The sequence below is a fragment of the Cydia pomonella genome, chromosome 7 (genome assembly GCF_033807575.1).
Source record: "Cydia pomonella isolate Wapato2018A chromosome 7, ilCydPomo1, whole genome shotgun sequence".
Classification (NCBI taxonomy): Eukaryota; Metazoa; Arthropoda; class Insecta; order Lepidoptera; family Tortricidae; genus Cydia; species Cydia pomonella.
Window position 1 is genome coordinate 9,328,784 of NC_084709.1, and position 13,889 is coordinate 9,342,672.

The 13,889-nt window shown below is 35.1% G+C and overlaps 1 protein-coding gene across 2 annotated transcripts in view; it reads right to left on the bottom strand.

Moving 5' to 3' along the window:
• The window catches only part of LOC133519788 (protein vein), a 96,508-nt gene extending 87,096 nt beyond the window's left edge, over positions 1 to 9,412 (bottom strand). The window contains exon 1 of one of the 2 annotated variants that reach the window (XM_061853892.1): positions 8,921 to 9,412. In XM_061853892.1, coding sequence (XP_061709876.1) covers positions 8,921 to 9,335 — 415 coding nt within the window. In that variant the 5' untranslated portion in view covers positions 9,336 to 9,412. The remainder of the gene's footprint in view (positions 1 to 8,920) is intronic. The other variant, XM_061853891.1, reaches the window with a different exon arrangement.
• Positions 9,413 to 13,889: the final 4,477 nt, after the last annotated feature.

The following is a 13,889-nucleotide window of genomic DNA, read 5'->3' on the forward strand; positions in this document are numbered from 1 at the left end:
AACCGAATTAGCAATGTATTTTCGGACGTCGAGTTTGTAAGAGTTATTTTTCGTCCGTAAGCTTATATACGAATAAAAATAATGTTGTCTGCCGAGTGCTATACTAACGTTATTTTTACAAATTGCAGACTATTTAAACAACTTTTTTTAAAAGAAGTGTTTCACGCACCCTATTTCACAATGTTTGGATTGGTGTGTGTGAAGGTTAATAGTATTTTATGCAACCGTTGTTTAAGAGAGGTTAAAAAAGGCGATTGGCGTGAGTAACAATTTGAGGCGAAGCCGAAAATTGTTAATAAAGACGCCACGAGTATTTTTTGACTTAGTTAAACAACGTTGCATACAATACTTTCTCTACGAGCCAGCACTTACTTTGAAATAAAATTGTAAATTTAACAAATATTTTTCATGTCATCTATCGCGATTTTGAAGGCAGCAAATTTTTTGTGACTTCTTGGGTCATCACTGATATTTCTTCAGGCGTAGACACTGTTTTCGTCTTCATCCATTTTAACTTGAAAGAGACACTGTTTTTTAACACAAAACTAAGTTTTTATTCGACAATCTTGTGATTGTCCACCACATTTAAGAAGTAGCAAAGAATGGAGGGTACGGGCGGGAAAATGAATGAATGAAATTAAAAAAAAATGTCTTTGGTTCACTTATTTGTCAGAGATGACGTTTAAAATAAGGTTGGCAACAATGTATTTCATACAATATTATTTAATAAGTGGTATCCAAAAGTGCCAAAAAGATGCTGCGTGTATGCAAAAATGTGTTTTTGGGGAATAGACTAAAGACTTGTCTTGACAACTATAAGGTAGGGTTTTAAAGATGTGTGCACGATCCTTTAAATGACAAATAAAAGTACGGGAGTAGAAAAATAATAATAAATAAATAAATATTATAAGGGAAATCTTACACAAATCGACCTAATAGCACAGTATGCACTCCCACAGTAAGGCTTGTGTGACTAAAAACTTATTTGTACAAAAATATTTTACAACGGAGCGAAATATAGGAGTAGATATTTACTTCTCAGGGTTCCGCAACCTCAAAGATGCTAAACATCAATTACGCTATCTGTATACTAATCTATGTGTATATTAAGCTATGTTTTTACCTACGTGAATAAATGAAATGATATTTAATCATTATTATTAAAAGTTAATACTGTGACACAGCACACACTCTCGCGCAGGGAGTAACGCTCGGGTCGGATATACGCATTAGTCGCAAGGCCACGGTTCGAATCCCGTCATTGTCATCGATCAATACCCGATATGGTGCCCATTACTGTATGGGGACTCTAACAGCGGGAATGACAGCGTATGTAAGCGAAACTCGATTATATAGATAATAAATCATTACAACTATCGTTCTTATTGGAATTGATAACGACGAACCGGAAGAGCAAGGCTGAGATGATATCAACTGAAGTTTCGTTTCTCGTCAGATTGTCCATTGCACGAACTTTACAATGATGCTTTATTAATTTATTTTTTGATCTAAAGTTAATAATACTGTCTAACGCAGTATATTTTGACATCTGGTGATATCGTGTAAAAGCCATGATAAGTAGATATGCTAGTTACTTATGAACTTGATTTCACTTGGAATCGCTGTAAGTGCGAATCAACCTTTATACTATTACAATAGTTAAATGCAATAGATTTCTGAAATGATATTGGTATGTATTCATTTTACGGTTGAAGGAGACACCATATCATGTATGACCATAACGAGAATGGCAATTAATGATGTACAGATTGACATAATCATAATATATATGCAGATGAATGGTAAAGTCATCACATCATGTAGTTGAGTAAACTTGTAATGGTCGAAAATAAAGTGCGGTTCAAATTTAGTCCGATTTAAATTCTTCGGGGGATCATTGAACTTAAAGACATATATATTTATTATATATCCCTCTTAATTCGACGACATATGAGCTATGGGACGTATTTTTGGGCAACTTTATGCACCCATATTTTTATACTTGACTCCTCCAAATAATATACCATACTAAATACATGCATTTCTTTGCTACCAGTCGCAAAAAAAAAACTTATTTGACGGCGTAATTCTTATTTGGTGATGGTTCACACAGTCGCCTCAAAGGAACCCGACCCCGACGTAAGTGACAGTCCTCGCACGCTACTTACTTGTACGTGGGCAATACTGAAAGTTTCTATAATGAGATGAGATACTTAGAGATCATGAAGTGCAAGAAAAGGTTTATTGTTTGTATATATATCTTTAACTATTGTTTGAGGTACAATTTATTTGGATGTATCGTATTTTGGGAAGTTTTTAAAATTGTATTTTCAAGAAGTATAATGACTTCATTCAAACCAAAATCAGACAGAGACTAAAATTAAACAAGTCAAGTACAAAACATCCTCCATGTAGGTACACGTCAGAAGACATGAATCTAAACGCCCCACAAAACCACGGGGGCCCAAATTTTTCAGATTGGGATCCATACGATTATCGTAAAGAAATTTTGCACGAATTGTCATAACGAGTTAATATATGAGATTATTAAAAAAATACGTATTTGACAGTTGAGTTTATAGAGACTTTCAGTATGACCTGAGTATATATTTATTGTTCTAATATTTTACTTCAAATTACCAGAACCCCTAGTGTAATTTTTTTTCGATAGCGTGACGTGACGTACGCGTTTGCGTTAAGTCTCATTTTGTATGGGATTAAAAAACAGCGCGCCAAGCGGGACGTTTTGAAACTCAAAATCCCATACAAAATGAGACTTATCGCAAACGCGTACGTCACGTCACGTTTTCGAATAAATTTACACTAGGGGTACAGTTGCCAATTGCAACACTGAAAACATATGCGTCCGTCTTTTTTTTAGGGATTTCGCGTATTTAGAGATTCTGTCTATCCGCATTTAGATAAACATGTAGAGTTCCTAACTTACTATGTATTATCGGCCTTCTCATGAGTGCATTTACACGTCAGTTTCCGTCCTCCGTTTTAAAAAAAAAAAATAACTAAAATAAAACTCTAACCATATTACGTATGTTAATATTTAATAGGACAGTAAAGCCAGCGAAGCGTTGAAAGTATAATGGACGCCTGCCGGGGCGTAACGGCAGTTCAAAAATTAAAAGATCTTACTGTAATTGGATGAGTATTTAAACAATTAAAAATACTATGAGAGTAAATAATAAAAATAATGAAAAAAAAACAGAAATTATTTATTTCAGTTAATGGTTGTGGCTTACGTACAGTGAGCTGCGAAATTACATGGAGAAATTATGAATGAAATGAATTCATTGATAAAGTCCTGCACTTTTACGGCTGACGGTAGGTACCTACTAAATAGTTGATATTTATACGAAGGGCTAAATCTTAGTGCCGCTGGTATCTAGGCATACGTACGTTGTTTATGGTTTAAGACATTTATTATCTCATAAAGAATTTACAAAATTCACTTACATGAGATACACTTATATAACAATACTTTTAAGACTAGCGAGCACTATTTAATTTTATAAAGATTAATACGAGTATAAATTCTACATATAAGGTTTTGTTATGCATGGTAAAGTGTTGTATTTATTTATTTTTAGGGTTCCGCATTTATAATATCTTAAAATCAATTTCTATGAAGGACCTCCCCGGTCAGTTATCTCTGCAGCTGACTGTACACACTAGCTACAAAAGTGCAAGGCCACTTTATGAATGAATTCCATTAATAATATGCTTTAATTTAAATAAAATCATATCTCAAAAAATAACAGAAATAGGAAGCTGAAACTTACAACAAATAATACTTGTCATGAGGGCTCTAAGTAAAAAAATACTGTAAGCATTTCGTTCGAAGGCTGCTTTTCCATGAAAACACGGCTAACGCTCTTATAACAGGTAATAAAATACGTGTAACGTGTATCATCGATTATTTACAACTGCTTTATTACAACTACTAGGTAATAAAGCAAAACAAATCTATTGATAAATTGCACCTTGAGTTAAGTATGGTGTCGGTCGTTTACCTTTCTGCAATACAAATTAACTTTTCTGGTAAATAAAATTAGAATACATACAATAAACAGTACTTATGGAAGTAGTAGCTTGGGTATAGTGCATGAAATATAATTTGTGCCGATCACTCGAACGACTTCGCGAATCGGTGCAAATTAAATTTCGCCATTATTTCATATTATTAATGATTGTAGACTGGCGTTATTCATAAACGCATTACTGGCCTGAATTAGCTATGAATCGTTTGTCTTTATCTGTCATTTTGACTTATGTATTTGTAAGAAATGGATAAAACATAAGGGGTAATAACCTACTGAAAGTGATCCATACTGGCACAGTTGCCACACCGATGTATCGTCTCCTCTTGACATTTCGTTTAAACAACCATACTTATTGACGACTTTAATGACATTATGACTCAAGTATGATGGCGCCTCCATCAGAAACCATAAGTTTGTATTGTAATCAAAATAGGCATCTGTGACAATTATGATGTAATCACCAATTGTTCGAATAACCATAGGTATTATTTACGATTAGTATGGTATGCGTGTTTTATTTTATCATAAACATAAATTACAGGTAATGCTGATGTATGTAGGTTGATTAATGACGTATGCACTAAACACTAGATAAGTACCAGTACTTATTCCAGTAGTGATTCCAGAATCATTTTGAAAATAAGTGAACATGTGATGAATTCGTGGTCACTCCCGTATATATTTTTTTATCTAGAGTTACTAAGCTATTGGTGGAATAGATACGTTTTGTCTTATTTTTTTGAGTAAAACCCATCATCACCCTATAATCAGGAGTCGGAAAACTTTAAAGAAGAAGAGCCATCCGCTGTAACAATTTTCGGAATCGCAAAAACCACAAAGTCTAAGAATTCTCAGTGTTAATTTTTGGGTGACTTGAAGAATCACAACTGTACCTCCAAAAAGATGCTAGTGAAATAATTTAATTGAGACCCAGATATCATAAGAAAAATTAAAAGAAAACAAAACAAAGAGTAGACAGATGATATCCAGAGATATAAACAGACCGTGTAAACATACCTACAGGCGCCTGCTCAGTGCCAACATCTTGACATGAGTGCACCTCGAATAAAATGGAGTACGGAGCATTCGAGATCGTCTTGAAAGCTATGATGATGTGTATAATTGAAGCTACTTTATTGCCGGTACTTGAAAATTAAAATGCGTATTGAAGAGTCCGCAGCAGGCACGAATTTCACCTTTCTATACAAACGGAGTTTCGTTCTCATTTTAATACTACGTGTTGGATTGTTATGAAACTTTGCACATATAATGACATGAGGTATATCTATGCCTGTAATTAGTTTATATAGCTCCAGCTTATAAAACGAAATAGAGAAAAAACGGGTGTGTAACGCTTAATATATAATTATAAAACAACGATCATACATTTGTTATAATGCCATTTGATATAATATTATATGTTATGATGTAGTTTTTATTAACCGTTTCCTTTGTTATATTGTGATTTCATCTAAACTGTCATTGATATAATGCCTATTGTAATAAAAAAAAAAATAGTATATAGTGTTTAAATCTTGGTAAGGGCATTTATTTGTGTGATGAGCATGGATATTTGTTCCTGAGTCATGGGTGTGTTGTTGTCTAAGTAGCCTTAACACAAGCCTTATTTAGCTTGCTGTGGGACTTAGTCAATTTGTGTAATAATGTCCTATAATATTGATTTATTTATTTATTTTATCCATGTAATAAGTAACTTCTATTGAATGAAGGTATAAAAGAATTGTCATCGGGGAATGAACCGTCTACTATTTTGGTTACGGAACCTTATAGAAATCAACTTCATACACAGATTAAGAGCTAGTTGAAAATACCACAAGCGTCGAAAATACTCGAACCAAAATCGTAAATATCATTGTTTATGTTTTTCTCACATCAATCAGTGAAAGTCTCAGAAAGATAGCAAAGAACGGCTTTTAGTAATTAATAGTTTGTTATTGTTGGACTAAAAACTCAAATGACGAAAATTCTAGTTCCTTATTACTTTTTCTTTTGCCATGTCATTCAAAATTGGTTTGAATCCACTTGCAATTCAATATAGATACATATTTTCATAATAAAAGTGATCATTTCGTAAATATTTTGGACGTTTTAGTTAAAACATTTTTGCTTTACTTTAAAAAAACTTTTTGACATGCTATTTATTGGCTGTAAAGTGGTCTGTATATACAAGTCTATATACATATAAGTAACATAAAATCAACAACTGGCACCTACCAGGTTGTTTATATCATCATTTAAATGTATTAGACCCCATATATTTTAATAGTTTACCTACAAACAATTTACTTAATTTGTTTGAACAATTTCAAAAACAAATGTTGGCATAACATATATTGAGGCTTTAGTTATCTTGCTTGTGTCTTTGTCAAAAGTAGGAAGACAAAGCATCAGCAGTGAAGTTTGTCAGCTCAATGACACCGGGTGACCCGCACCTCAATGAAATGACGTCACGCTACGCTCTAGTTGCGACCTGTCCGATCACGTCTTGTGAATTGTCTCTATTGTCTGATTGATGGTTCAGGGTCTTAAATTAAACCAAAATGTGTGAGTTATATCAATGTGATTGTAAATTCGGCCACTACATCTACAGAATAGTTTCGTCCATTTTTTTTGTAATTAATAATCATACATTTTGAGTAGCACTTATTGTTCACGATGCATGGGGTCGTTTCGTATAAGAATTTAAATGACTGTGCTAATAAAACATAAGTCTGCGGACTTATGATTGCGAATACGTAAGCATAAGTATAAGCATTTGATAATTGGAAATGATTTTGGCCAAAAATTATACAGGACGTTACGTCAAAGAACTGGACAGTCGAATAAGATTTCTAATAAAAAAATAGTTTGCTAGTCAGACTAAGAGAAGTTGGCAGCGACTTTGACAGCCCAGATAGTGCAAATGTTATTTTAAACGTCAAATTATTACGTTTACTTAACACTTGCACAGGCTGAGCTATCAAAATCGCTGCCAACTTAGCTTGGTCTGACTATAAGATTTCTTATTTAATGAATAACGTAAATCTAAATTAGAGAACACGTCTGCAATGAGTGTTATCTTTGAATATAGCGTGCTTTGTTTTCTTATCCAAGCGTGGTTAAGAAGGGTGCATAAATAAGGGCACAGCCTCGTGGACTAAAATGGACTCGTAATGGCCACTTGTTTCACGATACACCTGCCATAGGACACGGTAAAGGGACCTGTGCGTGGACTTTGCCCTCTGTTGTTTTAAAGATAACATCTTACTATCTAATGGTAAAATACTTTATTCAGATGATGTTACAAGAGTATAATAGAAAAATATGGATATATCTATATATCTGTCGCCTGGCAAACTCAATTTAAAATTTCAAAAGTATTTAATTGTAACCTTCAATTTGTAGCTGGTGCAGGAGTATACATAGAAGCCGCGATGATATACGATATATTCATGCCTCCTCTGATCCATCATTATAGATCAACATACCTACAATAATCTGTACAATTTATAATTAAGATCATGGCAAATATAAAAGAAATACCATCTGCTAGTAAGTAATATATATTAATGTAGGGGAGACCGAGGTAAATCAACACAAAGATTAGTTGATACAGCGTCCATATCTCCCAAACTATGGACGCTAGAAATATGACTAAAAAAAAAGGTCCATTTTCCATTTTAAACAACTTTGTCATACATGGTTTAGGTTAGAGCCAAAATATTGCGAAACGTAAGTTTCTCGTCATATTTTCAAGCCTCTTTCCTTATTGTTTTTGTCATTTTTTCGACATAATGTTTGGATTGACTTATCAACGTTTTTAAGTAAAGTTCATATTCTGAAAACTTTAAATGCAAAGAAGTGTTAATATCTAAAAAATACAAGGGTGAGGTATGTTGAAACACCTTGCAACTTACCTCGTCAAATTTTTGTTTGGAGGCTGTTCATACCACACTGCTAAAATCATATTTTAAAATTTTATTTTAGCACTTTGGTTATTAATTGAAGCTTATTGAAAAAATGGTGATTAGAAAATGTATATTTCATAATGCTTCAGTCATTAAAATATAGTTTACTTGACAAAATGTTGATTAATGTAGCATGTTTTTATTTTTAAAATATAACCAGCTAAAAGACGAAATTCTAAATTAAATTGCGGTTACTGGTGAAAATGTTTTACTGACAATAGTTTGCTATTGTTTAAATCCGTAAATTACTTATAGATGTGTCAACTTGTATCTGTTTCAAGTTACTTCGGTATTAGGAGAGATGAAACAGTTAGCGTGATAAATGGTTATTAAATTTGCTATTAGATGATACAGATTTCGTAAATCTAGCTTTTAATACAACTGACATTAGGAATATATTCCAGACACACTAAGATGATAGCGTTTACTGGAAAATGTTTACCTTAATATGAAGACAGGTATGTGTATCTGGTCAAGAACTCAGTGTTTTACCCTACTTGTTTAAGGTATTTAAAATAAACGTATGTTTAACGGCACGGCACGGTGCCTCTTTGATATAGCTGAAATAATTCAAAACATTACTCTAGCTCTAGCTAGAACATATGTTCAGAATCTCTAGTGACGTGAGCGGCTTAAATCTTATTAAATATGCGTTCACATGGAGATCGGAAGTTGCGGACAAATTTTATAATTATTTGTAAAAGAGCATACAGGGTGTCCAGTGATACGTACGTGCTATCAGGGGAACACCTGAATTAGTGTTGACAATGAAAGTTATTATAATTATACGTGTTCCTAAGCACTTACCGAGGTAGGAAATAAGACACCCTGTACGCACGTTTCCATCACCATGTGGGCGGCTTGCCACCGCCAGGCACTATCTACACTAGCACTCACTGTATCCTGGCTTGTAGACTTTTCTGATCCTCCGCAGCAGTTTCCCAGTCCTCTTCAGCGGCGGGCCTAGCGCCACGGCCTGGTGTCCGTGTCTTTCGGCAAAGACTATGTAGTTTCTTCTATTTTTTAAAGGGATTTCGAACCGCCCCGTGCACTCGCGAGGGTCCTGAGGCGGGAGTTTCAGTCGTAAGATAGAATCCTCCCGTGGCCAGTGTCCTTGCTGCCTGAGCACGCGCTTGATCTGGATGGTTGCTGCGTCTTTGGACAAGGACTGGATGCGAGCCTCAAAGGCCGCGGGCGCACGGTAGGCCCGCCAGGCGACGTCGGCGCGCTCGCAGTAGAGGCGTCTTGGCGCGGCTAGGGCGCTAGCGGCGAGGCAGAGGAGGGCCCAGTACGCCGCGCGAGCGCAATTCATCGCGCCATCGCCGCAACTCGTCCACTGGACGCGTGTGTGCCTCTCGGCGGGCGGCTCGCGACTGCGGCTGAATCACTCGCTCCGCCTACACCGAAATAGTCTGAGATACGGTTCGCACGCGACGCACACTTATCGGAGATATGCCTCGTAATTAGTAGGTAAAGTGTCGATAGCGATTGACGCCTCAGGGAGGTGCTTATACCTAGTTTATACTCATTTTACAATATGGACCATATTTTTTATGATACCTGCTGTTTGTAATTTTACGTACTACGTTTTGATTTAACTTTTGCGAAAGGATGTATGTATTGTATATGCTCTACGGTTGAAGAAAAATGACTTAAAATCTTTATAGATATGATGAAAAGTCAACGTATGAAGTCATTATTTCCATACAGGATCATCCTTCCAAACAAAGTATCTAAACTGGAATATACAAATACGCTAGACTTCCTTTAAAACCAAAATTAGAAAAATATGACTTTGCGTAAATGAAACACGGGCAATAGAAAACATCACAGTCTCAAAGCTTCCGTAGCATAAGTTTTCTTCTAACGGCCCGTAGCACCTCTACGGCTGTAGCGCGTAGCTTTGACCTTGGCTACTCGTGACCTTACTCCAAAGTACGTCACATTACTTGTACTCACGTTGTGTGCCACTATGGCCTTATCTCGACCTGGGTTTTCTATAAGACAGTAGTTAATAGTTAGGTAACATTTTATTCTCAAAACTTTCAGAAGGGGTGAAATTCATGATTCATACAAGTTAAACTTTAGATTGAATTCCAAATAGGTAAGAAAATATTCTAGGACATTATTAATCCGGCCATAATTTCTCACAGGACCTAACGGTGACCGATTTGTCTCACATCCGGCGTAGTAAACGGCCAGGTAGCCGGTTCATTCACGAACGAACGAACTGAATGACCGGTGTTTTTTATACCCACAAAAACACCGGAATAAGGGTTTGAGAACGCACGTGCGTTTCTTTCTTTGTCGGTGTGTCGCGTAATGGGAAGGTTTGGGCAGGTCGGAGAACACGCCTTGTACAGATTTGGTATGAAGTAGTATGAACCTATCATATATTTTCTAAAACATATAAATCTTTTTTTATTATCTGTAGGTTGTTAAACTAGGTATGGTGTACTTTTAAGTTAATCGGACAGTTTAAAAAATAGAGTAGTATAAATATTCATAGATTAATAGGCGCTTCAAAATTAGAAGTTGCACAAGTAAATTACTTATGTGTAATAAAACATTTACGTGTAACTCAAATAAAACATATACATACGTCTTACTCACTGGTGGCATGAATAGTTTTGGCTCTGTGCTTAATTTGTGGTAACTACTATCCCCACACATCCAGTAGTACATAAAGGTAATAGATAGTCTCCATGTGTCACTTGCAATGCTTTTCAATTAGGACAATTTCTGAAGGAGCATTCGACTAGGAACTCTCTAGCTACATCAGTTACTATAGATATGACCAAAACCACAACAGATGATTTTTTCGGTGACTAACCTTTATTCATATCGGTGGTTTATTCCAAAAAGCGAAAACAGTTACAAATGTCCCACAACATGATGTCATATGTTATCTTAAAACATTCAAATCAAGAATGTAAGTTACGAGATATTTTTGCTTTTTGATCATACGTTTACTTTGAATTTGTTTCGTGTCACGATTTAAACGATAAATAATGGCGAAATGGACGTTTGAAAATTTTGGCAGAGTTCTTCGTACAAGACTATTATACAGTCATGAATCTTATGGATTTCTTATAAATAATTATAATTTGAGTTATTATAAGATCGGTTTTCTTTTACTATAATACAAGCCATATGAACATTTGTAGAATACAAACATCATTGAAAATACTAATTGGTTTAACCTAACCATCTGCCATGCGATAAAAAATACGACCCACTAAATTCGTCAAAATAATTGCTCAATTATCCGTAACATATGTACCTTCCAAACTTGCAACTCACTCTCACGTTTACATTATTATATACATTATATCATGGTATACCAGACCAGCTCTTCCTCTCTTTCTAATAAGTTTCTCCTATCTCTTTCAGATAGTAACAAAAAGGCGTCGCCTATTGTTGGCGACACGTGGTGGCAATTAGCGGAGTTTAAGCCAGGTATTTGTTGTATAAACATCTGTTGCGATAGTGGACAATAGTGTTATCTGGGTAACAGCCGGTAAATTACCTCCCGGGATTATAACTGAACATTATGTCTTGTTCCTTGGCCTCGGGAAGAACTAAGTGTAAAGAAAGCCAGAAAGGTGCAGCGGAGATGATTAAACCAGCTTTTATCTTTTTTGGAACCTATAGTAGGTACCTACTTACTACTTAATGCTTATAGATTACGGGTGTAGGTACCTTTTAGGTAAATTTCTATTTAATCAATCGAACGTGCTTTCACGGTATTTTTAAATGATTTTCTGAAGGCGGTTATGATTCCTTTTATCGATAGCTTAAATATTTATCATGTACCAATTTATATTAATTTCTTGACTCAATGGTTGACTAGTAGAGAATGCTGCTTAGAAATAAGGCGTCATTGTACATCTTTATTTTGGTTCTATGCAAAGAAGTTTAAATAAATAAGCTTTTGGTTAAAGTGGCAATATTATTCGTGAGCTGCTAAACTGTTAAGTTTTTTTGCTTAGTTCTAAATATGACCAATCGTTATATCACCATAATATTATGAATCATGAAAAATTGCACATTTAACCAAGTTAGCCAATAAGACGCATAACTGATTTATTATTCTTTTTCTTTTCGTGTACAATTTCCTTTTTCATACGATGGATGCGCAGCGGTGTTGACAGCCCTGGCTATCGCGTCCTTCAAATCCAGCTCCGAGCAGTGATTTGGGCATGCCCGGCACGCCAGCAGATGTGCCATGTTTTGATGTGTCGCAGGTAAGTACTTACTGAGTCGAGAGGCTACGGAGCAGTCTCCATTCGACTGATTGATTTACACTTTAGAATTAAGAATCTTCGCAAAAAAATTATAATTGTGACGTGAGTAGATGGCACTAGATAAAAATGATTAAATCTAGGCGAACCCCAAATGGTACTTTGGCACCCCTAAAGGGCGTCATGGTATATATCCTCGTTTGCAAATACGAGTCTTTCACAAATGATAGTAATGTTTATGTCGTGGTTAATGGCTTTATTGCAAGTGGCTCGCTTGCGGGACAAAATTGACCGTAACCCGTCATTTGGGCGTCGGGCGACGAGACAGGAGGGCGCTCTACTTCGAAATTATGAAATTTGTATGTATGTACATATTTATTTTACCCGAATGAAGCGTGGGCTTCTTAATTGATCTCATGCAGTCATAGTTATGTTCAAGAATACCTCTTTTGCTTTAAAAGTAACAATTACACATCCTTATTACCTTAATAGACCAGCGGTTGAACAAAAATGGGTTTCGATAATATTAAAGTTTTTTCTTTTTTGATATGTCATTGGGAGTATGTTAAATAATACTTTGGTAAAAAGTTAGAAATTTTAAGGTTGAGCTTTCGGTTATATTTAAATATTTTAATTTTTGCTAATAACTAAGTAAATATAGAATTAAAGTTACAGAAAACTTTAGCATATCGAATAACACTTCAATTTATGTACAATTTTCAGTTTTTAGAAATCTGGAACAGCTGCTTTCTGGTAAACGTAAAAACACGAGTTATTTTGTAAATATAGAATTAGAGTTGCTGATATTGCAAAATTACGATATTATCGATCAACTTAGTATTCTAGTAAAAAGTTAGACATGTAGACAATGTGCTTGTCTAGATATTGATTTCAGGTTAAGCAGTATAGCTAATATTGAATTAAAGTTTGTAGAGTTAATAATAATCGATCATCAACAATGATCTCAGTTACTAAACAAAAATTTAGAAATATAAAATCACGGCGACACTCATTACTGATATTTTAATATCAGTAATGAGTGTCATGTGTGATATGTATGCATTCCTTGCTTATATAAATACGTTACGTTTCAAACGCGCGGCAAGTTTGCGCGCGCCGCGCGCTGTGGCAGGAGGCAGCGAACAACGGTAGTGGGGAGCGGGGTGCCCTTGACTGCGTCTACGGTCCATCAAAAAAATTCCTAAAGCGTGTTTTAAATTAATAGCAATAGAAAATTGTTATTTTGTTGTTACTATAATAGGTATTGCCCGCGGTTTCGTTCACGTAGAATTCGTTATCGCGTTACATGAATATTATTTATTTATTTAAACTTTATTGCACAAACAAAAAAAAAAACACAAATGGCGGACTTAATGCCAAAAGGCATTCTCTACCAGTCAACCATTGGGTCAAATATAGACAAAAAAAACACATTCTCATACAGATGACCACCCTTCCTTGTACCATTTTAAAAGCCAGTTGCAGCTTTTCTCTCCCGATTTTTTTCAGATGTTTGGACTTGGTATTTTCCTCGCGATAGTTATTTGTTTTAAGGGGAATGTAGTTGTTAACCGCTAATGCTAATATTGATAACCGATAGTTATATAGAGATACGTTATAAG